This window comes from Aedes aegypti, chromosome 1 (genome assembly GCF_002204515.2).
Source record: "Aedes aegypti strain LVP_AGWG chromosome 1, AaegL5.0 Primary Assembly, whole genome shotgun sequence".
Taxonomy (NCBI): domain Eukaryota; kingdom Metazoa; phylum Arthropoda; class Insecta; order Diptera; family Culicidae; genus Aedes; species Aedes aegypti.
Window position 1 is genome coordinate 306,288,015 of NC_035107.1, and position 26,524 is coordinate 306,314,538.

The following is a 26,524-nucleotide window of genomic DNA, read 5'->3' on the forward strand; positions in this document are numbered from 1 at the left end:
AGAAGCAAATGCTACCGGTCTCTCCACATTTCCTTCCATCTGGCTCAATACTTCAGAAATTCCTTTGTTAGAAGCGTCACCAGCGTCACACGTTAAAAAAAGCTCCGCTGCTGGATTGAAATGTGCTAAAGTGACGTCTTTACAGATTTCATGCTTAATTTTCTGAAAAGCTTGTTTGCATTCCTCTGTCCATTCAAATTTCGCTCCTTTGCGTAGTAGACTATACAGCGGGCTCATAATATCCGCCAGACCATTTATGAACTTCGCATAATAATTTACGAGCCCAGCAAAAGCTCTTACTTCCGTCACATTTTGTGGCTCGGGTGCATCACGTATTGCTGCAATCCTCTCGTCTGTTTTTTGCAAACCGTCTTCCGTGATCACGTATCCAACGAACGTCACCTTATCCTTGAAAAACTGACACTTTTCCTTGTTTAATTTCAGCCCCGCTTTCTCAAGAATATTGAATACTTGCTCCAGACGTTTCAAATGTTCTTCATATGTTGCACCCGTAATAAGTACGTCGTCCAAAAAATTAGACACCCCCTCTACACCACACAACAGTTTCTCTATTTCGCGCTGCACAATTCCCGATGCTGGCTTCACACCAAATGGTAACCGATACACACCTTGGGTGGTAGAAATTGCACACATTTCTTTAGAGCGTTCATCTAACTCAAACTGGTTGTACGCTTTAGACAAGTCTAACTTAGAAAATTTGCGGCCACCATTCAACCTTACGAAAATATCTTCAGCCGTGGGTAACGGATGCTTAACGTCCTTCAAATAACTGTTCAATGTCACTTTATAGTCCCCACACAACCTGATACTCGAATCCGGTTTTACTACCGGTACCAACGGTGTACCCCAGTCACTACTGTCACACTTACTAATTATTCCGTCTTTTTCCATTTTGTCAAGCTCGATCGCTATTTGCTCTCGAAATTTGAAGGGTACTTGCCTCGGCTTTTCGAACGTTGGTGTAGCATCCGGCGTTAGTTCCAAACTAATTTTTCCATAAGCATAATGGCCCAACCCATTTGAGAAAAATTTTTCGTGTTCACTTAGGATTTTCGTCAATTCAGCTTCATGTCCCAGCGCAACATTATGCACGACGGTCAATTGCATATTAAACGCTTTCATAAAATTCTTGCCAAGTAATGGTGGTCCACGTTCATTCACTACGGCGAACAGAATTTGTCTCCTCTTTCCACTGTGCACTAATGGAAGAACCACAATCCCAACAGCTCCCATTTTCTCCCCCGAATACAACTGCAGTTGCAAATCCGACTTCTCCAAAGGCCACCTAGCCAACCTCTTCCTGTAGAACTCTTCAGATACCACACAAAGCCCTGCTCCCGAATCAAGTTCCATTGTGAAAGTGTCCTCGCTTATCATAATATCAATTTTGAACCAATCTTTTGCCCTATTGTGATCTGATAATCTGTACAAACTAAAAGTATTACACTTATGTAATTTTGTTGTAAATCCACTTGATCCGGTTCGATATGCCGATTACCACCATCATGTGAAGTCGTCGATTGCTCTGTCGCCAGATAGAAGTTTCGTTGATACTCACATGCCGCTTGAAGATGCCCTTTCTTGTTGCACTTCTTACATACGTACTCTTTGAATCTACAGTCTCGTCGATAATGCCCCGTCTTGTAGCACGCCAAACATTTTCCTCTCGAAGAATCCATCCGTCGTTCTGCTCTCTCGCCACTAACCTTCGTGTTTCCCTGCGTTTTGTTTTTGACGAACATCAGTTGAACCGCTGTATCGTCCGATTCATACTTCAGCGCTAACTCCTGTGCCTTTTCCAACGTCAACTTCTCGTCCTCCTCGCAAACTCGATCGTACGCCTTGCCGTCCAGTCCGTCCACAAATTTATTTACGAGGTTATGTACAAGCGCATCCCCGAACTTACAATTCGTCGCCAGATTCTTAATTCGCACTATCCACTGATTAACTGTCTCATGTCCATTTTCGTGTCGCCTTGCTCGGAAAAACATTCTACGCTCCTTGTGAACCACGACGGGGGGCGTAAAATGCGTCGTCAATATCTCACACAAGTCGTCATAGCTTTTATCTTTTGGCTGATCCGGTGTGCACAGGTCCCTCAGAAGTTTGTAGGTTTTCGGGCTCAGATGATTGATCAAAACCGATTTCTTCATATCATCACCCACTTTCGTTGACACAAAAAACTGTTCCAGCTGCTCTCTGTATAGTTGCCATTCTTCCACCTCCGCATCGAAGGGGCGGAACGCCGTGCTAGTCGCCATCTTGTCGTTTCCAAACCGCAATTCGAATAAATTTTTCTTCCGGTTTCTAGCTCGTCTCCGTCTACAAAACACTTGCCTTCATATCACTGCATCCCATCCTCGTCGCCATTGTGATGTTTCACGAAATAAACATATATTTAACGCACAAATTCTGATGATTACAAATTTATTCTCTGATTGCACAACTAGCCAAGAACACGGACGTTATAACAATGACGCGCTATTTTTCTCTCCTCTCTTCTTCTTCATTTCAAGGTACTTGTACGCTGCTGGTTGGCAGCCCTGTTCTTACACTGATACAAATATCACACTAATACTGTCTAGTCGAAATGATTTTGAATAATTTGTCATTCAAGTGCTATTCTGATTACTCCTGTCTTTTACGTAAGATTAGATTTTTTTTTTTTTTTAAATCTTTATTAGAGTGTATTTTAACACACGAGGGCTAGTTCTACACTTACGTAAGATTAGAGTCTTAAATGTCAATTGTCGTCAAGTCTTAACAAAATTAGGCTGTTTAGTAAGAGTTCTAGTTAATTTCATTTTTTGTTGTTAAAAGTATTTATTGGTCATTACGTTCACATATCCTTAAAGAAAAAAGTCGCTTTCCTTGTATGTTCAACAATTTTTCGATCTCAACGTCTTACTTTCCATAGTCATTTTTATAGTGAATATTTAAGATTAAAGTTACCTTAGGCTTCTATAACAGTCTCCTACAAGATTCACTTTTCGGTGGCAAATGCAATGCTTCACAACGCCTACTTTCTACTTGTAAATTTTGCGAAAATGAAACTGGAATTAGATTATTTATACCGTTGTTACAAAAGAGGTATTTCTTTTTATGGCAATGTAAAAACCATATTAAAATAAGATTGTCGCCACTTATTTCTACTCAGTGAATCTACTAATCATTTTCCTAAGAGTTCCTTAGTATTCCCTACGTCGTATATGATAACGATGTGTCTAGCTAGCTAATAGTAAGAGTGGCTACGGATCATTCTGGTTAGCAAAAGGCAAACTGAACGTCACCAATAGTATTAATGTCAACTTCGAATAGATTAATTATTTGAAATGGGCATCAATTCTATCAATGACGCAGAATGTCCGTTGGGTCACATCCGAGATATTGTTGCGTCTATGCCATATGAATTATGACGCGGCTTTAAGCAAAAAATGCCAAAATGTGATACCACCACTACAGGTTACGCCTTTGGTTTCCATCATATGGGCTAATGGATTATACCCTCCCATCGCGGCAAGGTCGCATAACCAAGGGGAGGGAAATCTTCAAGCGCAAAAGTTAAACTTAAAATTGCAAAAAAGTTACACTCTTTTTGTATATAATACGCAACACTATTAAGATCATCACTATGCTTTTTCGTGGAAAGACATTCTTCCTGGAATTTTGATATTTCATTTTCCAGGTGAAATTCAAACCATTGCTAAAGAACTTTCTTGGAGAATTGAACAGAGATTTCCCAGAAATTCATCTTGGTATTCTTAATCGTATTTCTCCAATAATTTCTTTAATAGTTCTTTGAGAACTCTTCTAATATTTCTCCCAGAGACTCCTTAACCTTTTTTTTCTTCGAATATAGGGAGATTAGGCGCATAATGAACACACCTGGCGTATTTGACAGTATTAAAGTTTAAATTTTGCTTGTGTGATTTATCTAAGAATTTTACTTATTATATACCCAGGTTTCTCTATAAATGGTTGGAGATTTGTTCCAGTCTTGAATTTTTAAAGATTATTTCAGGGATATTTCAAACAATTTCTTTTCAGCAACCACTCAATTCTTTCAAACCAAACTCCTCAAATTTCTGCTTCCAAAGATTTTTTTGATTCCCGAAGATTTAGGAATCGCCGTGCGGGGTGACATTGGGCCTAGAGGGTGACTTTGACCGCTCTTTTCGATGCATCTCATGGCTAATGTGGGTGTCAAAAAAACTAATCCATGACCATCCAGTGGCTATTTATAATGTATTGTTGCAACATGCTACAATGTTTTCATTATCCTTATTTTAGTTTGCTGTAAACATCTTGGCCCAAAGTCGCCCTACCTTTATGTACCAATGTCACCCCGCACACGGAATGTTATGATCTTCAGAATGCTAGAAGATTTTCCTCAGTATATTTTTAGAAAAACAAACTGGACATATCTGTAAGTAAGCTTCTGATAAAAATCCTGAAGTAACGCTTGGAGTCTAATCCAAATCCAAAAAAATCAGGAAAATTGAAATAGAAAAATCAAAAATGAAACAGATAGAAAAATGGACAAATATCAATATGAGAACACTTTGCGGTATTATCTTAATATACTATTTCCCGAAACAACCTGCAGATTTGTGCTCTTAAAACTTGGATCTAAATATGAGAAATTTAATTGCTTTTTTTCTCTATATATCGTTTTTCCAGTTTTGCAGGAATATTTTGAGCAAACTTGTAAAGATTGTCATGATGTGATGAAGTGAACTTATTTTTTTCTCAAGATTCAAGCAAAGTAAGCGGAACTTGGCAATAAGTTGATTTGAAAATTTAATAATAGCATAATTGTGAAGCAATTTTCGACGAAGTTGTTAGAGAGGACTGTTGATGCATACCTTTTCAGAAAATGTTGGGTTCTAACTTGGGTTCTAAGGATAAGCGTAGTCAATAAAGCACTTTTACTCTACTATACATAAGAGCGTTTTCTCAATAGTGTACTGCTATTTGTAAAGATTGATTACCTTTTTTCATTAATCATATTGAATGTAGGCCTCATGATTACTAACTATTGTTTTGTTTAACTTTGCATGCAGACAATAAATTTGTTTGAAGTTATAGTATTGAAATATCCTGACCGCTAGCAAAATTCCCTGACTTTCCAGGTCAAGAATTGAATTCCCTGACTTTCCAGGTTTTTCCAGGTAGTCGACACCCTGAATGATTTCTGGATCCGCAGTACTGTTTCCATCAGTATCGAGGGTGGGGGGAGTGACGACTCTTTTTCCGTTGAGGGCGTTGACCTTGGCCCATAGGTCAGCGGTTGATTGGGTTGCGTTGATACTATCTAAGAACACCTCCCAACAGGCTCGTTTGGCGTCTCGGATGGCTTGCCGACAAGTGTTAAGTTCGATGTGATACCGATCAACTATTACATCTCGGTCCCGTGGTCAGGTGCCATTCTTTTCACGGCGCAAAGAGCCTTTCTACGTGCCTTGATCACTTTTTTGATCTCTGGAGACCACCAACGAAGAGCTTTTCGACCAGACTTGCTGCTTGTTTTCGGAATCGAAATGGCAGCCGCTTGCATGAGAACGGCAGTGAATTCTGCCATGTTACTCGGGTGGCGAGAGCGATGTGATTAGCGTTGGGCAAATTTGACCAGAACATCGATATTACTGAATCGATTCAAATTCAATATGTCGAATCGATTCACCGATTATATCGAATCATTTGAATCGATGTTTTTGCATCGATTCGAATGTCAAGCTCACATGAAAATTTACAAAAACAAGCTTTCAAAATAAGACCAATTGAAATTGCATATGATTGTTAAATTCCTCCGATTGAATAACGTTTGAAATTAAATAATGATATACTAAACACTTCAAGGCTGATTTAAAACTATGTCAACTCATTGAAATATTCTTATCAATCACATCATTTTGAATCGAAACAAAACATCGAATGAAGAAAATCGATTCACTCGATTTTGAATGCTCGAAACATCGATTCAAAAAACAGATTAATCGAAACAAAAACATCGATTTTCGGAACATCGATTCAAAATCGCCCATCGCTAGATGTGATACACTGACGCAGTTATTATGAGCAGTCCAATCTGCATGATCAGCGGGGCCGCCTGGTTGTGACGGGAACCTCCACGGCTAACGAGATTTGAAGAGGATGGTGATCGCTGCCATGAGGATCTGAACTGACGCAGCAGCTGAACCGTCCGATCTCCAACCGGGTGACAGCCGTAAAATCGATTGCCGTCGAATAGCGACTATTGAAGAAAGTCGGGGAACCATCGTTTGGGATAGTAAGATCACTATCTTCGAAGAGATTTAGTAGAGTATTGCGCCTAGACTCTGACCGGGATCAGAACGGAATCTCTGTAGGAGTTCCTGTATAAATGCCTGGAGAAGAATTTCTCAGAAGAAATCCACTCCCTTGAAAATTCATGAGGGAAATACTGAGGTAATTCGTGCAGAAAACTTCGGAAAATTCCTTGAAAAGCCTTGAAGGAAACTTCATCCGTTCATGGAAGGCTTCTTTATGAATTCCAGGAGGAATATGTGAAAAAATGACTGGATGAATTTCTAGAGAAATTCTTGGAGAAATCTCTCAAGAAATTCATGAACGAATCTCTTGAAAAAAAATTAGGGGGAATACGTGGAACAGTTTCCGGAGGAATTCCTGAAGAAATCATTCATGGAATGCAGGAATTCCTAGATAAATCTCCAGAGAAATTTTCGGACGAACCCCTCGAGAAATTAGTGTAAGATTTTTTTTCAGTAAATCTTAAGGAACTCCTTGCGATATTCCTGTAAAAAAACCGTGTAGGGGTTCCTGATAAAATCTCTGCAGGAGTTTCTAAAAAATCCATGGAGAAATCTCTAGAGGAGTTCCTAGAGTAGGGCTTCCTGGAGAAATCTCTTGAGGAACATCTGAAGGAATCCCTGGAGAAACATCTGGAGAGATTTCTGAAAAAAAATAAAATGAATTGTTTTATATCAGCATCTTTGGAGACACTTCTGAAGTGATTTCTCGAGCCATCCCAAATGAAAGTTCCGGGAGAGTATAAATTTGGGATGTATAAATCTCTGAAGGAATTCCTAGAGTCACCCTCCGAGAAAATTTTGGAGAAATTATTAGACGAATTTTCGAAGCAATTAAGAAATTTTTTAAAGATATCTCTGGAGGAAATTAAAACAGAATTACTTTGAAAAAACGCCAACCTTTTGTGTTTGGCGTGAACAAACTCTTCTTATGTGGAATCCTTTCAGTTTAATTTTGCCGCTCTATGTTCTACAGCAAAAAAAAAATCAGTGTTGTTCTGAAAGTAAATGAACGATGACCTCAACATAACCTAGACTTTGTTAAAAATAATAACAACAAATTCATACGCCTCATTAAAATGTGGTCTTCGGCAAAGTTGTAGCTGGGAAAATTTCATATGAGAAGGGCTTGTTCACTTTCCCATAGATTGTTGAGCAGTTAGAGGACTCTGGACACAACGCGATCCGAATACAATTGATCTGGATTCCGTCGCTCGCTCACATAATAGTATGCAACAGCGATTCAATGGATCAAACACTGCTTCCAAACGCATCAATGTTCAAAAAAGTTATGCATGTTGGGATTTTGACAAAATTTAACATATCTCAACCATGTTGTCTAACCCTGTACTTTACCTTACTACCTACCTTTGAGAATATTACACTTGATCTGCCCGGGTGGAAGTGGCGTCACGGCAGCATTCGACAGCTTGATCTGGTTATTCGGCTTCTCCGCGGCCGCACTGCTTCCGGTGGCCAGCTTCTTCAGCGTGTCGTTGTTCGTCTCCAACTCGGAGGTCTTGTTAATGGTGATCTTAAAGCTACTAGCATCGTTCAGTTCTACGCCGTGCAGCGAAGGCGACGGATCCTTGGCAATGGTTTTCATCAGCGTGTCGATGTGGCTGTCCCGATCGGACGAGGTGGTTTTGATGCTGAAACCGGAACTGATGGAAGCCTTGCCGAAGGAACCGCCGTGGTGGTGACCGGGAACCCGCATGAAGGGGTTCTCGTGGTCGATCAGCTTGCCGAGCGGCTCTTCGGGCCTGCAAAAAAAATAATTTTTATTTATTTATCTGTCGGAATCGATACGGAATGATTGTAATTGAATACTCACTTGTACGAGATTCCGGCCTTGCCGAAGGACCCCAGCTTGCCGAACGTGACGTCCTCGCTCGATGAGATTGACTTGTTGGAACTGAGCGACGGCAGATTGCCGTTCACCACGTGCAGCCCGATATCCGAAGCGCTGCTGGCTGAAGCCGAGATGTGATTGTGGATCACCGTGTTCGCGGATGGCGTCGATGTTCCGGAGGTGGAGTGCTGGGCATCATCAGCGGTAGACAATAATGGTGGCTGTTGGGTGGATTGTTCCGGCTGGTCGGGCTGGACTTGTTTCTGCCGTTCGCGAAGCACGTGTGACTGTCGTCGTGCGAAACGTTGCGAGGGCCGTCGCTCGAACTGGACCGTCCGCCGGGCTCGGTTTTGCTGCGTTGTCTGGAACTCTGTTTTGCCAGAGTATCGGAAGCGGGAGCCCATCCGAAAAAAGTTCTGCCTGGCGGAGGGACCCTTAACCGGGGCACGCAACCGGAAAAAGGCATGATGCTCGATGGCACACTTCCACAGGTGCTTGCAGGCCTTCTCGTTGTGCAACCGGAAGACGAACGTGTGCTCCTGTTCCCGGCCGTGGTCGTCGTCCTCCACCACGACCAGCGTCAGTTTTTTCTTCTTGAAGTCCAGCTTGCCGATCTTGGGCCAGAAGAAGAGGCCGATCTTCTGGATGCCCTCGAACACGAGGATGCCGGTCGGCGTCAAGCCTAGGTGGTACTCGCAACCATCTTTGCCCTGGAAAAGAAATAGAATCGTTGATTGTTCAGTTGGTTGACATTTTCATCCCCGACGCACCACAAGGCATTTTTGAACCGCTGTGTTTTTCGTCAATTTTCATTAGATTTTTTTGAAACCTCCCTCCGTTGATTTTGAAGGAGAGGGTAGCTAGTGAGCCGGTGCCAATGGTTGAAGATGTATCAGTACATTGGACTTTCGGGTAAAACGTATATTTTTAATAAAAACGAAAAATAATAAAATTCTTCTTCTTTCTGGCATAATGTCCCAACAGAGACAGAGCCTGCTTCTCAGCTTAGTGTTCTTATGAGCACTTCCACAGTTACTAACTGTGAGCTTTCTTTACCGGTTGAATAGTTTTGCATGTGTATATCGTGTGACAGTTGAGAAAATTTCCTTTAGGAAAAGATCCTCGACCAGAAGGATTCGAACCTACGTCCCCCAGTTTGGGTTTGCAGATTAGCTGAGCGTCTACCACTACGGAAATCTGGGCCCCATGTGCTATTTTTTGTCGATTTTTTGATAGATAGCCTCTAGTTGAGTCGATTTTGCCAAATTTTAGCTTTTAGCTAAAAACGACATGTGTAAAGCTTACAGGCATCTAATGATTTCTGGTTCGAGACGCAAATGAATCTACTCCGTTTCGCAGAACGCCGTTTGCCATAGCGTGTGGGATCGAAATCCGTACACCTAAGAAATGAATGTAAATCCGTCCACTTCGTACAAAGCCCCTACTGTGTGTATGAAGGGTACGCATTTTGAGCCAGAACGGATTTCGGTCTGTCACTTCAGCCTAAACTCATTTGACATAATAGTCGTTTGACATAACTGTTGCTTGGAATAACAGTCATTTGGCATAATTTGAAAAAGATACTGCAGTGGTATAGTAATACCCTAGACTTTAAGGAATTACGATCACCGATCACCATACATCAGAGAGTCGTCGAGTATCTGCAATCCATCACGCCGGGCATTAGATTTTCTAACAGCAGGATCAGTAATCGTCTTACTATTCACAGGCTAACCTTCTTTCATCTTCACTTGCTGGAGAACTTTATCTTTGTGGGTATCAGCAACGATCATCTTGAACGTCACAGGAGGTTTGCATACTGCATCTGCGATAATAGATTTGACTTCCTTTTCCACATGTATACATAGCTGCGAGAAGGAAATCTTCATCCGGCCGGCTTTGGGAAGACATCAATCTTGATACGATATCGGCACAACCAAACTTGTCGGTCGATACACGCTGGATTACAAAATCGTACAGGAGCAAGGTAAGATCCCAACGTTACAATCTGTTGGCTTGGCAGTATAAACTGGAATTCCCTTCTTGGATCCAAAGATCAGCGGTCGATGGTCTGTTTGAAGGATGAATTTTCGTTCGTATAACATTTTGTGAAATCGTGTTACTCCGAAAATCAGGACCAATACGTCTTTCTCGACCTGCCCATAGTTGGTTTCTGCAGACGTCAATGATCTTGAAGCGTGTGTGATAGCCTAGATCTCCCCGTATGGAAAACGGTACATGATGTCGGCTCCAAGTCCATACTTTGAGGCTTCGGCTGCAATAATTATCTCCTTGTTTGGATCAAAATAAGTCTGGAGCAGATTCGATCAAATCAAAGATGCATTTATTGAAAGATTGTTCGCACTCGGGTGACCAATTTCAACGGGCGCCCCTTTTGAGAAAATTGTCGTGGGGGGCTCGTAACTCTTTCATCTGCTTCACGAATCGTCCGTAAAAATTGATGGCTCCCAGATATGTAGCTGCTCGACGTCTTTCGATGGTGGCATCTGGGAGATCGCAAGGGTCTTCAATGATGTTCCTCCTTGGTTTTACTAGCGATGAGAATGTCCTCCAGGCAGTGTTGACCAGACTCATTACCCCGAAATTCGAATTGTGAAGCCATGAACTGTTATAACTGTGCGTTGTATTCCTGAGATGGAGAGGGAGGTGGTTGGGCTTGAGTGTTGCACATGGGATCCGACAGTTTCGACCTCGGTAGGCCGCAATTCAAGTTTCGGTGAAATGATTCGCACTCACTCACTCACTCATTTCATTTCACCGAAACTTAAATTGTGGCTCTCTGGGATCAAAATTGATCGATTTTGTGTGCAGTACTCAAGCTTAACCATCTGCTTTTCTATCTTAGGAGGATAGAGCATGGTTGTAGTAGTTCGTGGCTTCGTAGTTCGGAAAATGTTATTTTCGGGGAAATGAGTCTGAACAACACTGCCTCCAGGTAAGGTTTCACTCCAGGTATACCTGCAACCATGCTGTCGATGATGCGTTGGAAGGCTCCTGGAGCGTCAAGTCTGGTGGTCATACCACTGGAACAAACCACGATGTGTGTTGACAGTGAGCAGTTTTTTTGACGATTCTTCTACATCAACTTGCAGGTAGGCATCCGACAAATCCAGGTGAGTAATAGTGCTCTTGATAGTTCAGCAAACATATTAAAATGTGGAAGATTCGAGAGCGTCGTTCAAGCCAGTTGAATAGTCACCGCACACGGACAGAGACGTTATCCTAAGTGTAGAACTAGCCCTCGTGCGTTAAAATACACTCAAATAAAGTTTAAAAAAAAAAAAAAAAAGAGACGTTATCCGCACGACGATTATCAGAATTGCCCAATCCTAGAACTGCACAGGCGAAATGATGACTTTGTCCTGGAGACTTTGAAGTTCCGCGTTTACCTTAGATGGAGTCGCAACATACCAGTCGGACATCTGGCTACAGGTACAACATGATTTTCGCTTTCGTGGATCGACCTAACATACTTGGGAAAACTTCAGGAAACTTACGTTTGACCTGCAGAGTGAACTCTACGGGGAGTTGCTGGACCACGTTGACAAAACTGTTGATTGGAACATACCACAGATCGAACAAGTACATCGTACTACCCATCGTTGTGGCCTTTCTGCTTGCATTCAATACAATTATGATTGGAGAATGGGGAGAACCGTATCCCAAGCAGAAGAAAATAACTACTGAATACCAAATTGAAGTATTCCATACCAGATAATATACAATACTTACAACCTGAATGAGGTATGAATGAGCCCTGCATAAGAGATAAAATACCTCAAATAATACCTTCTGCATATTCTACCAATACCAAACTGATAATTAGATGAGGTATTGTAATACCTAAATAATACTTGATGGATTTTCATATAAAAGTGAAAATTTTCAATAATAGCTCAATACCTCCAGCAGTCCTCAATAGCTAACAAATACCAAAATGAAGTATTTTTAACATTTTTTCAAATACCATTATAATACCAAAATAAGGTATTGATAACTGAACAATACCTAATTGTGGTATGATACCAAAATATGGTATGCATGAGTTATTACGAGTTATTTTTTCCTTCTCGGGATATAGTGCATGTCGCCACATTTTCAGCAAGACTTTTTGGGGGTCTTGAACTTCTTCTGCGTTGAAACTTTATGGTTCCGAACAATCGTGTTGGCGGATTTGCAGTCTTTACTCTCCACCATTTGAGTGTCTTGCTTAAGGTTCACTGTACTATGCTCTCCTGCACCAGATTTTCCAACGTGATTGTGCTTGGTCCATCTGGTCTGGTGGGTGTCGTTTCTTCAGCTTCTAGCTTGGATATCAGCCTGGCGCGTACCTCTGAATCCCGTGGAGACTGGAGACTACAGATGAGTTGAAGAGCCTTGAACTGGTCGCTAGATACCTTCGACCGCTGGAACGCTTCACAGGGTGGTAGGTCATTTGGCATAAAGTCGTTTGGCATAAAGCCGTTTGGCATAAAGTCGTTTGGCATAATGGTCATTTGGCATAAAGTCATCTGGCATAATGGTCGTTTGGCATAATGGTCGTTTGGCATAATGGTCGTTTGGCATAATGAGTCTGAAACCAAGAATTTCTCAATTTTTCGTTTTTACGTTTCTATTGAATCGTTCTGATGACATCAGGCTTGTTTTGGAGTCACTTGATACAAAATGAAACTTTATTCAACAATCATTTGCGCTTGAATAAATTTAAGCATATTAGGAAAGTTATTGTCAATAGTATTTTATTATTTATCCAGAAATTAACCTTCTTTAAAATATGATTTCTTCTTTTGAGTTTCGCTATTGGAACAAATTTTTGCACTGAAAGTTTTTATATATTTAGCACAAATTTACCCTTCTTTTAATCGTTCAATTTCAATAAATTTCTCCTTCTTTTATACATAGGCTGTTCTTTGGAGCTATACTTTACAAATATTTTTTTTTGTTTTCAACTGACAAAAGGGCGGCAATCGATAAGATTGATCTGTTCAAGTTATTTATTAGCGAAAAGAGAAATGGATTACTGCAGTTACTTTGATGGATTGTGCTACTTTTCCCCGAATATCGGTTCCCCGAATGCCGTTTCCCCGAACGCCACTTCTCCGAATGCCAGTTCCCCGAATATCCCGTTTTCCCGACTAGTCCACTTCCTCGAAAAGTTCTTAGCACTCATAATTGTCGTAACTTTATACATTTCAGGGTGGTGAATGAACTGATTATCTAATATGCACCCTTCTTTATTTAATTGGCGGTTCTTTCGAGTTTTACCACCCTCAGCATTTTTGCCAACATGTGTGTAGCCGAGAATGACAGAATACTTCCTTCTTTTGACTGTTTATCGTTTTTTCTCGTCACCACTTTTCGGGGAAATCAGTCATTCGGGGAAATGTAGCACAATCACTTCGATTATTCTGAACGCACTCTTTTATGTCTTTTCGTTTTATTATGCCGCAATTATTTTTAGCGTCCATTCTTCTATTGATTTAATTATAAATTTTGCTTTCTTTTAAAAATAGGCTTTTCTTTATATTTATACTGTTTTAAATTTTTTTTATTTGGTAAAGCTTAATGTTAACCATTTTTATATTTTGCTCTTTTATCAATTCTTGCCAGATGTGTTTTTAGAATGATAATTACTTTAGAACCTTCCAATATTCAACATACACTTTTTTGGGGCAAACGAGAGATCTCCTTTCGAGATATGGTGGAAAAAATATTATTTCAATCACTAATTTTCCCTTCTCCGATAATAGACGATGTTTTTGATGTACACTTCCAAAATTAAAATTTATATTGAACCGTTGAAAAGTTTTGCCACAAATATTTTCTTTAAAAATGTGTTCATTTGAGCTATGCTGTGAAAAGATTTTTTTGCGTTAGAGCCTTAAACGAAAAATAATCTGCCCTCGTTAATTGGCTGTTTTTGCATTAAGTACCATTGATAGATCTTTGTATTAGTGCTTTTGATATTTTGCAAAAAAATGTTACGTCCAATCTGATCTGCAGCGGAATATTCTATGAGCGTTCCTTTGATGAATAACTATGAACTTTCTTTGCCAATTTACTGTTTTCAAATGTGTGTATCACAACAAGCTAAAAGATACTCTATGTTCTGAGATGTGGAGACCCGTCACGAGTTTTATTTAGTAATGCTCTACAATGTCACAACAATTTTTGAAATTCTTAGCTTGGAAAATCTCTGAACAAACACCACGCTTGTTTAGAACCTACTAATTTTTTTAGCTATGGGCTCGGTGGTGTTGATCTCGGTTAAAGCTTAAAAATGCCGATATTTATTTTAAGTCAATCATTATGCCAAACGGCCATTATGCCAAATGACCATTATGCCAAACGGCTATTATGCCAAACAACCATTATGCCAAACGACTTTATGCCAAACGACCTTATGCCAAACGACTTTATGCCAAACGGGGTACAATCGAACCTCGTATGTAAAATTGACTTCCGACGGCCGAACAGCTTCCTCAGCTTGCCAACGGTTTCTTCCGAAATGAATTCCCGTGGGTGCTTCTCACCTTGGTAACATCGTTTAAGCGTTTTCCGTACTCTTAAAAAATATCTGCGTATCTTGAAAACCACGCTTCAAAGAAGAGACCTTTGTCCGGATCCAACTGGATCTCTTGTATCCCGGAAGCGAGCGATTTAATGATTTACTCACTTCTAGTGTAAACAGCAGCAATACAGTGAATACTTGAAAAAAATAGAAAAGGAGGAAAGGAACAAGAAGAATAAGAATAAGAAAAATAAAGCGTTAGGTGATGATTCCGATAGGTCTAGCATTAAGTCAAAAAATAATCCTGGTTCCGAGTTGAAAAAGCGCATGAAAGAGTAAGAAAAACAGCAGGTGAAAGAAAGGAATACAGTGCACCCCCGCTAATTTGAACGGTACCTCATGCAAACCATCGGAGTTTATTTTTAATTTGAACTTCTAGTCACCCTAGAAACGTTTTTCTGGTTACCTCTTTCACTGTTTTGTTTTGATTCTGCGTTCCGTTCCACAGCGTTCCATTTCATTTTACTGCGTTCCATGAGCTAAATGACGTTTGAACCATTTTTAATCTGAACGATGTGCAAATTAGCGGGGTACAGATTAAAAAGTGTTCAGATTAAATGTGGTCAAACCAACGGGGGTACCCGGTATAGAGATTGAAATGATCCTGTTAGAGAAACGGATGGGTACGGAAAAGCTTTGAAGGAAAAAGGATGAGGTTGGAGAACGCCATCAGGGCTAAACAACGAGAAGATGGGAGGTAACTTCTGGATAGGGCTTTGTCGGATGATAAGAATCACTTGGAGGATTTGAAGAAGATGCGTGACTCGTTCGAAATGAGGATGAGTAGTGTGCAGAAAGAAATGCAGCAGTTGCAAACGAACTAAGAAGGCAGTCTGAAGAAGGAAAAGGTTCTGGGAACTCTTCTCATTAATTCGGAAGTAACGGTACTGATGCAACTGGAGCATAAAAACAAAAAAGAAAAGCTGGCGCAGCCTCGCAACGAAGAATTGGAAGATAGTGAAAAAGACTCCGATGACGATGAAGAGGATGACTCCATACTCAGAAGAAGAAGAAGAAGAAGAAGAATCAGCAGAAGAAGGTGAAGATGATAGTTCGGATGAGGAAGAAGAAGTGAAGGTGAAGAAAAGCGAGAAAGCAAAGCCGAAAGTGAAGAAAGAGGACGTAAACGGGTTGGGGCTGCAGCGCAGCGTACTGACGAAGATGCAGATGACAGGGAGGAATGGAGTGAAGAAGAAGCTACCGGTGTTCACCGATAGGTGCAGCCGCTGTTTATCGGATCGTACGAGGCATCCACCGAGGCGTTTACGGACATCGATAACCTGGTGCGTCTTCAGGAAAGCTTGGAAGTACCTGCGTTGGGAAGTGTTCGAGAGCAGTTAAGATAAGCGCGATGTAACGTCCAACGACTTTTTGTCAGATATCGTCGCCGAAGGGGGGTCAACGTGGCGTAGTTGGCTACACGTTCGCTTTAAGCGGATGGTCATGGGTTTGATTCCCAGCCCCCCCCCCAACAAAAACACAGCCCAGTCTCTCGAAGATGCGTCACGGAGGACGATGGAGGGACGTCCATCCTCTGGCTTCATCAGAGAGCAACTGCGGCAAACAGACCCTCTTCGCAGGCAGCAGCCTCAACACAGCACAATCGGCAAACCAGACCAACGCAATGAACAATGGATTCTGAATATGGATATGAACAACGACCCATGGTGGTAAGCGCAGAACGCTCTTCGCATCTTTGTGTGAGATGACGAATGATGAACCATGCACTATAAATAGATCTAGGCTAGAGCACAAAACAAATGTATCTAGTTATAGGAAATTGGCCCAGTGGTGCCCAAGTGGACAAAGCGGCCGACCAAATAAATCTAAAAAAAAAATCGTTGCCGAAGCTTGTGAAGCAAATGTGTCCGTCAAATTCAAATCAGAGTTAAGATCAGTGAGCTCCAGTGTCGAGAAAAAAAGGTTTCAGGAGCGAGGTGCCGTATGCAACCATAGTGGAACAGAGTCAGGTGAATGAGCCTGCGACAATGATGTCCAGTAAGAAGGCATGTAACGTATGTAAACGCACGGATCATCAGCTGAGATTTTGTCAGGATTTTAGGTGTATGGCTCCAGTGGAACGTGTTAACTTTGTGCGTAACTTTGTCAGTCACCATGGTGTAGAAGATACTAGCAGACGAGTTGGGAGCAGAGAGCATCCAGCAGAAGTTTGAAATAAGGTGGACCGCAGATGTTGCCCGCGTTGAGAAGAACTCGAAGCGGATTAGTCTAAAGATATCGGGACAGAGAGGAGAACATCAGTTGCTGATGTACGAGGTTTGTACCGTAGGATAGTTGGCATTACCGGAACTATCGCTAGATGCTCACGGGTTTTAAATTTAAAATTAAAGAGAAGCAGCTGTGATCTGTTCCGAAAGCTACTTACTTACTTACTTACTCACTTACTTACTTACTTACTTATTTGGCTTTACATCAATTATCATGATAAAGCCTCGCCAACAATATTTCGCCAATTCACTCGGTTCATGGCCGCTTCATGACCCACGCTCTCCAGGTCTTGATGCACCTGATCAATCCACCTAGCTCGCTGCGTCCCACGCCTTCTTATTCCGACCGAATTCGTAGCGAACACCATCTTTACAGGGATATTGTCCGGCATTCTTGCAACATGCCCTGCCCAGCATATCCTTCCAGCTTTAGCTTCCTTCACGATACTAAGTTAGCCGTAGAGTTGAGCGAGCTCGTGGTTCATCCTTCGCCGCCACACGCCGTTCTCCTGCACGCCGCCGAAGATCGTCCTTAGCACTCGGCGTTCGAAAACCCCAAGAGCTTGCAAGTACTCCTCGAGCATAGTCCCCGTCTCATGCCCATAGAGGATGACCGGTCTTATGAGCGTTTTATACATCGTGCATTTGGTGCGGGGGTGAATCTTTCTTAACCGCAGTTTCTTCTGGAGCCCATAGTAGGCACGACTCACAGTGGCCCAAAGCTGGCCAAAAGTCAAAAAAAATGAAGTTTCCAATTTCGGTCTCGAATAATTTTTCTTGATTTCTTCAGTATTGAATAACAATTCCCCAAAATTTCAGATCGATCGGTGAATATTTCGATTTTTTACAGTATGTGACCTGGAGAGATGTCAGCTGAAATTGACCCTTTTGAATTTTTCAAATTTCGTGAAGTTTGTTCTAAAGAAATTGCAGTTTCTGTACTAAATCATGACCAAATCTTTCTCAACCGGTCTCATTCGAAAGAACATACCTTAGGCTTTATTTTGAAGATATTTTCAACCATATTTTACATGTTTACCATTTGAGAATGTCAAGAAGTGTATAACATAGAGCTCCTTCAAAAATAAGGCATTTTTCCAAATGTAGTGCAAGATATCTGGGAAACGCTCTAAAATGATCATTTACCCCTCAATGTGTGGCAAATATTCCATAGTATTCGATGTACTATGGCTTCACTTGCGCTTTTTTGCGCCAAGATAAGAAAAAATATTTTAGTTACACTGCGAATCAGCCCATTAGACCATCATACTTGTTATAAATATCGCATTTTTTACCACTATAAGCTCCCGAATAGATTCAAAAACCACCTCGAGCTTGCCTACGAGACTTAACTTCAAGTTGGCATCGAAATAATGACGTTTCATTCGATTTTGATCTGGGTACGGATTTCATTGATTGAATTAAAACAATGTGCTATTTTAAGCTAATTTCGGCAAATGTACCGGAAATATAGATTTTCTGTTTCAGCGATTATTTCTATCGAAATACCTCTAAAAATCATGTTTTGTCAAATAATTAGCATTTTTGAACGTTTTGAGCGAAAATTATACTTTTGGCCAGCATTTGTATGGGATGCAGCCACTGTGCGACTTCCACTGATGATGCGCCTTCGTATTTCCCGACTAACATTGTTATCAGCCGACAACAAGGATCCGAGGAAAACGAACTCGTCCACCACCTCGAAGGTATCCCCGTCCCCGTACTTTGTTTTCGACGCATTCACCATTAGCCCGACTCTTGTTGCTTCGCGTTTTAGGCGGGTGAACAAATCTGCCACTGTTTCAAATTTTCTCTCAATAATATCCATGTCGTCCACAAAGCAAACAAATTGTCCGGATTTCGTGAAAATCGTGCCTCGACTGTTAAGTCCGGCTCTCCGCATGACAGCTTCAAGCGCAATATTGAACAACAGGCGCGAAAGTCCGTCGCCCTGTCGAAGTCCCCGCCGAGACTCGAACGAACTGGAGTGTTCGCCAGAGATCTTCACGCAGTTTTGCACACCGTCCATCGTTGCTCTGATTAATCTTGTGAGCTTCCCGGGAAAGCTGTTCTCGTCCATAATTTTCCATAGCTCTATGCGGTCGATACTATCGTATGCCGCCTTGAAATCGATGAACAAATGGTGCGTAGGGACCTGGTACTCACGGCATTTCTGGAGGACCTGCTTGATAACTTCCCACGAACTCGTTTGCTATAGGTAATAGACGACGGAAGAGAGTCTGGGATAGCACTTTGTAGGCGGCGTTTAGGATGGTGATTGCACGATAATTTTCACACTCCAGTTTGTCGCCCTTTTTGTAGATAGGGCATATAACGCCTTGCTTCTACTCCTCCGGTAGCTGTTCCGTTTCCCAGATTCTGACTATCAGCCGATGCAGACAAGCGGCCAACCTGTCCGGGCCCATCTTGATGAGTTCGGCTCCGATATCATCCTTGCCAGCGGCCTTGTTGTTCTTGAGCTGTTGAATGGCATCCTTAACTTCCCCCATCGTGGGAGCTGGTTGGTTTCCACTGTCCGCTGTGCTGACGTAGCCATCGCTTTTGCTGTCCTGACCTTCTGTGTCTGTGTTCTCTGCGCCATTCAGGTGTTCATCGTAGTGCTGCTTCCACCTTTAGATCACCTCGCGTCCATCAAGATGCTCCCATCCTTATCCCGGCACATTTCAGCTCGCAGCACGAAGCCTTTGCGGGATGTGTTGAGCTTCTGATTGAACTTCCGCGTTTCTTGAGAACGGTACAGCAACTCCATCTCTTGGCATTCCACCTCTTCCAGGCGGCGCTTTTTGTCCCGGAATAGGCGGGTTTGCTGTTTCCGCTTCAGTCTGTATCGTTCCACGTTTTGCCGCGTACCATGTTGCAGCATTGCAGCCCGCGCTGCATTCTTCTCCTCTAAAACCTCCTGGCACTCCTCGTCGAACCAATCGTTTCTCGAGCTCCGTTCCACATATTCGACAATGCTTTCGGCAGCGTCGTTAATGGCTGCTTTGACTGTCCTCCAGCAGTCCTCAAGAGAGGCCCTATTGAGCTCGCCCTCATCCGGCAACGCTGCCTCAAGATGCTGCGCGTATGCATTGGCGACATCCGGTTGTTTCAGCCGCTCGAGATTGTACCTGGGCGGGCGTCGGTACCATACATCATTGTTGACGGATAGTTTTGGGCGCAGTTTCACCATCACCAGGTAGTGGTCGGAGTCAATGTTAGCGCCACGATAGGTTCTGACGTCGGTTATGTCGGAGAAGTGCCGTCCATCGATCAAAACGAGGTCGATTTGCGATTCTGTCTGCTGAGGTGATCTCCAGGTGTACCGATACGGGAGGCTGTACTGGAAATAGGTGCTGCGAATGGCCATGTTCTTGGAGGCGGCAAAATCTATCAGTCGTAGGCCGTTCTCGTTCGTCAGCCGGTGGGCGCTGAACTTTCCAATCGTCGGTCTGAACTCCTCCTCCTGGCCAACCTGAGCGTTCAAATCTCCTATGACGATCTTGACGTCGTGGCTTGGGCAACGGTCGTACTCGCGTTCGAGCTGCGCGTAAAATGCGTCCTTGTCATCATCAGTGCTTCCGAAGTGTGGGCTATGCACGTTGATAATGCTGAAGTTAAAGAATCGGCCTTTGATTCTTAACATGCACATTCGTTCATTGATCGGCCACCACCCGATCACGCGCCTTTGCATATCACCCATCACTATGAAAGCTGTTCCCAGCTCACATGTGTTGCCGCAGCTCTGGAAGATGGTATGATCACCTCTAAACGTTCGCACCAATGCTCCTGTCCAGCACACCTCCTGCAGCGCTACGATATCGAAACCGCGGGTCTTCAGTACATCGGAGAGTATGCGAGTATTTCCAATGAAGTTGAGAGATTTGCAGTACCACGTACCGAGTTTCCAATCGCTAGTCCTTTTTCGTCGCTGTGGTCTTTGTCGATTGTTCCGGTCCGTATTCTCTCGTTGACGTTCCTGTGCTGATGTGTTTTTACGGTTGGCTTGCAGGGCCTGACATCAACCCCCTAGATTTCCGGAGGACCATTCCCCCTAAATGTTCGGAGGACCATAGTGCGCAGTTTAGCTTAGAGTTCTTCTCTGTCACTCAGACGATGATCAGCCGCTCCTAACATGGAGTACAGACACTCAAGGTTTGCAGAAGCAAGAGCAAAAGCAAACCTCCCCTTCCCTGTCAACATACGAGCAAAGTTCCCATGGGGGGTTGGTTACCCGATCTTCCCCAAGGTTACTCGTACCCCGGCCAGTACCACGAGGAGGTAGGGATAGGAGTTGCTGGGCAAGAGGCTAAGGACCGCGCAAAGGGGTCTATTTTATTCCTGCAGGTACGCGAGATACCAATGGTACGCCATGCCCAGCCATTTACCGCACCGAAAGCTAGTAGGTAGCTAATCATCCCGAATAGCCAACTAGCGCTGGAAATTATCACAGAAAGTTCTGAAGTTGTGGTAGGTCATCGCTGGAGTGAGGAGAAACTGTTTGTTTTTTTAGCTGGTCGTAAAAAAGGCTGCTACGAGAAATAATATTTCTGCACCGAATCCGCACAACATGCACTCTGTTTTGAAAACACTCAGAATCTGGGTGTAATTTTTCTAAATGGGTTATATTCCAATATGCATTTTGATTAGCCTGTACCCATCAGGCTTAGAAGCATAAATAATACCGTAAAACAGTTTGTATATGGTGAAAAGGGTCTACAACAAGAAACCGAATCACAAAAGATCGAAAACACAAAAGTCCGAAACATAAAAAAAAGATAAATCATGGTAAAGCCGAAATTTCAAAACCAATTTTATTAAAAACCACAAATATTCAGCACATTTTCTACAATATTTTGGACATTTTACATTAGGTTGAGGCGGGGCAAGATGCCTAAGTAACATTAAAAGTAAATTCAGCTTAAATATGCTCTTGGTGTTGTTGGGTGTGTCACCTAAGAGAAGACCCCTGTATTTTTATAATTGGAACTTTTTTCTATCTAACCTAATCAGTGTTGATAGACTCACACTCAAATTTCAATCAATACGCTCTCCCGTGAGAGCAAACTCGCTTGAGATTTTGACGCAAAATCACTCAATTAACTCAAACCGTAAAAAATGATTAAGTCGCAAAACCCGTAAAAAAACACGTGAAACCCGAATGTTGTTGTTTACGTTAGAAAGGATTACTATAAAGACTAACAAGAAATTATTGCCGTGTGTGATTAAACCGTGAAAATACAGGACAATGAGTCATAAAGGTGAGCCAACTCATCCATGAATTTTTGACTACTCAGTTGCGTGATTGAAAACTCACGCATGAAAAAGCTCAAGCGTGAGAAATTGAGTTTTTCACAACACTGAACCTAAAATTTCAGTAGTCGCGCTGTTGTACTTTGTACGACACTTACATTCTAAGAAAAGAAAGAGATGGTTGAAAACAATCAAAAGAAAATTGACGAAATGATAGCTATTTGCAAATGCTTTGTCGGGAACGGAAGGGCTGAACTTAAATTTCGAAACACCTACCAGAACCGTATGCATGTCGACGCCGTACATATCCAGCCATTTGACCTTATTGAGAAAACTCGTTTCCGCCTGGGCCGGCGTAAGGCCGTTGCACTTCCGGTATTCCTCCAGTATGGAAAGCTCCAGCTCTTCGGTTTGGTTCGGCACGAATCGAAACTCGGACACGGTTACCGCCGAGTGGACCGTCTCGTCAAAGTCACCCAGTTCAGCTGTTTCAACAAAGAGAGATAGACACGCAGATGTTAGAGAGAAGGGCTCATTAGGAATTCACAGCTTGGCAACGTACATTGTAGGGCAAGGGCAGCCAACTCGGCCGCCTGTGGGTCCGGACACTCCAATCGACCCTCGAGGAGATCCTGTTTTAGCTGGAGAAAGAACTGATATCGGGTGAGCTCCTCCCGGAGCGTGTTCGGTTCGGAGGAGTAGAACTTCACCTTCAACCGGAGGGTGTAGGGGGGACCGACTGTAATGAGAAAAATCATCGATGAGAAATTGCTCGGTTCAAGATCAGAATCAACTCAACTTACTTTTGACTTGCTTTTTGATGGCCTTCGTCGGATCGAGCCAGTGCTTGACATTGTTGGCATCGGTGTACTGCAGGCCGAAGTAATCCTTCTCGATCAGATCCAGCGAATAGAAAACTTGCTCGTACAAATCACTCGCCAGGGCTTTTTTCTGCAACGGAATAGAAAGGAAACGGATAAGAAATGATTGCAAGTCAGTCGACAATAGTTCACCACGCGCTCAGCATGGAAACGCGAGCTGGGCGATGGGGGATGGGGTCGATGTTCCCATAAGATCCCATAAGTAGACCGCGCCGTGAGCGAGGTATCGTGCATGCAAATGACAGGCTTTATTGGTTTCCGCAGTTGGCTTGTCTATACCATAGTGTGATAATGCAGAGGGAAAGGTGAGTGCAGTTCGCTGTTTCACAATCGTCGTGTTTTCTAAGTATGAAAGGGCGATCGTGCGCGCAAAAAGAAGTATGAAGGAAGGGAAGTCACAGCGCGCAAAATATCACCTCGGGACATGCAATTCGCCGCGCTTTAGCTGATGAATGTTAAACTAGACCCAGGTCGCAGTAGGCGCTTGCATTCGACCGAGGGTTGGGAATGGGAGGAACAACATGCTGAGGGCGTTGTCTACTTTGATACTTTCTTATGATTCGCGGGGACATTGAGGGGTTCCAAGATTTGAACAGGGTTATCAAGCAGTTCATCTCAACGATTTCACACCATCTCAAAGTAATCATCTTATCTTACACGGGACTGACAATTTGGTGTAAGTTTGCTTTACATGTAGGTCAGACTTATTATTAACATATCTTTGGACCCCTCGAAACAAATCTGAATAGACCACTGTCGTCGTTAGACGCTGGCTCGCATTCATTCAATCTAGTATGCTAGCAGGCATCTTGTCCATCTGAAGAAAAATATGGATAACTGAGTAACCTATGTCAAATAGTGTCTCTCGATCATTCTTCAATGAGCTCTCGCGTAACAATTTGAAAGGGCCAATAATAAAATTATAAACGAATCGGGTTTCGATACCATTCGATAGGATCCCAACACCCACAAACTATACAGACATAAAACTTACCGTTATAAACCCGATTTTCGAAACGGCCCATAATCGCTTTTTTCAGATCATTCATTGCCCGCGGTTTAAAATGGCCAAGGATCGGATATCTCTCCATCAAGAGGGCCAACAATCGGAAAATATCGCAAACTACCATTGGCCCCAGCATGGTGAGAGGCCAATGACTCTCTCATGCTCATTCTTTGAAAACCAAAAAGGCCAAGGCACGCTAACAAAACTCAAGGTAGCCTATAAAAAAGGCCAATGCCTGGTTGCAAATCAAAAATGGTCCAAGCTGCCTGGTTGCAAATCAAAAAATTTAAACTCATAATTTGTTCTTCACTTTTGTAAGTTTTTAGGTTTAAATCGATTGTTAACGTGTAGTAATAGTAAATCGCCACTGAACGAGCAAGAAATCATATTGAAACAATCTGAGGATTGGCCTTTTTGAATTGTTACGCGAAAAAAGTCAAAATTTTAATACCTAACCATCTATCATATCACGAGTGCCTCGAATGAAATCATCCCTCGACCAAACATTCTACACAAACCGCCATGTATGGAACGTGTTTAAGTCAAATGATACAGCGTTCACCAACCGGCCGCTATCTGCCTGTTATCAATAAACATTGAAAATCCATTCCCTTCGCATCGCCGAGGCGAGTGTCTGACGATCCGATCAGAATGTGGAGACTTTGCGTGGTGGTCACTCTAGTAGCCTACTATGAGCTGCCAATGTTGTGACTCATTTTTCCCATGCTGAGCAGAACACGCCTACTCATCCCGTACTTGGGAGGTGATCGATGAACGAACATCATCATTACAACCGGCGCGACGACTACTGAGTTATTATGTCATGAGCTTCCAATCTTCCAACAAGTGTACTGCCCATAAGAGTATAAGTTGTGATATGTGCGAGTGCCGACATTGAAATTGTTCGCCGCCGAGAAATGTGAGCAATGAATACCGTTGAAATAGACGCTGATTTAGAGTTCAGATACAGGCACACAATTATCGCTATTGTTCTTACCGCAACGACGGCACAAAACAGCGGATAAAATCATCAACGCAAACAGTCTCGATGACGACGTCGGCCTTTGGTGATGATGGGAAACCTCCACTTCAGTCATAGCGGAGCCACGGTGCTCCCCAGACTGTTATTATCATAAAAAATCTACATGAAATCAGTGCTCAGAAGTCGATTTCCATAGTAAGAGGTAAAGTAGGTTAACTAAGCACCTGAATACCGTCTATTGTCATTGCATATGTTCAATGACAAAACGCGAATACAATCTATAAAGATTTGTAGCATAACATAGCACACACTGACTATACATGTCCATGTGAATTGCACTTCCATCCAAGTGAATAAGGGAGTTTCCGCTTACTCTCGAAGTGCACATTTTAGCAGTTCTCATATTATTGATCGATAACGGCGCCGGCCAAGTCCTTACAGTCAGTTGCGATGTGGAAGCAGTGTTAGTGTGTAAAGAGACAATAATCAGACCGAGAATACCTCTGCATCCCACAATTTCCCCACGGGAAGGGTGTTAATTAGTTAAGGAGGAAAAACAGCTGGGAATCAAGTTTGGTCGGTGATGCGATCCACGGATAGGAGGAAAAATACGACTCTTACTTAAAATTAGTTTTGCATTACAGTGATCCCTCCATGAGTCGATGTTCCATGACTCGATATCGACTCATGGAACCATACTGGAAACAAAATTTCATAGTTACTATGATGGTCCCTTCAAACAGCTTTCCAAAGGATTGCTGTTCCATGACTCGATATTTCCATGAGTCGATGGTCCCTTCAATATCGACTCATGGAGGTTTCACTGTATTACAATATTGAAAAAGTACGGCGACATTAATAATGATATATTAATATTAGGGAGACTTACGGCTTGGGCACCATGCGACTATTATCGGCAACCAAATTTCAAACGCCAAATTCACAGTATCATTCTATCAAAACACGTTAATGAAAACATTCAGATGATTTTTTGTTCTGTCCGCTTTCCACTGAGAAGATTTCCGAGACTGAACAAACAGTAGCGTAGCTAGGGGGGTGCGGTGGGTGCGGTCCGCACCGGGCCCCGAGTTTATAGGGGCCCCCAAATTGTGGTAAGAATTTAAATTAATATTATGATATTGGTTGCTAGAAAACTTACACGTAAACAAGCAGATAAAAATTCAGCTTGTAGGTGACCTTGATCAGCAAAGTGTAGGGGCCCCATGATCAATGTTATTAATGATAAGAATAGCCCAAATATCTATTCAAACTTATTCTTGATAACTCGGATTAGTTGTCTAATTGAGACGGACTTACCTACATGTATCTGGAACTGGTTTGGAGGTATGATACAGACCATATTCAATTATTGTTGAAAAATAAATCAATTACCACCCAGGT

The 26,524-nt window shown here is 42.4% G+C and overlaps 1 protein-coding gene across 1 annotated transcript in view; it reads right to left on the bottom strand.

Moving 5' to 3' along the window:
* Positions 1-26,524, bottom strand: part of LOC5565161 (band 4.1-like protein 5) — a 213,394-nt gene that overhangs the window by 19,032 nt on the left and 167,838 nt on the right. The window contains exons 2-6 of the mRNA XM_021838439.1: positions 23,058-23,205; positions 22,817-22,993; positions 22,531-22,739; positions 8,164-8,891; positions 7,698-8,092 (exon numbers count right to left, since the gene is read on the bottom strand). Coding sequence (XP_021694131.1) covers positions 7,698-8,092; positions 8,164-8,891; positions 22,531-22,739; positions 22,817-22,993; positions 23,058-23,205 — 1,657 coding nt within the window. The remainder of the gene's footprint in view (positions 1-7,697; positions 8,093-8,163; positions 8,892-22,530; positions 22,740-22,816; positions 22,994-23,057; positions 23,206-26,524) is intronic.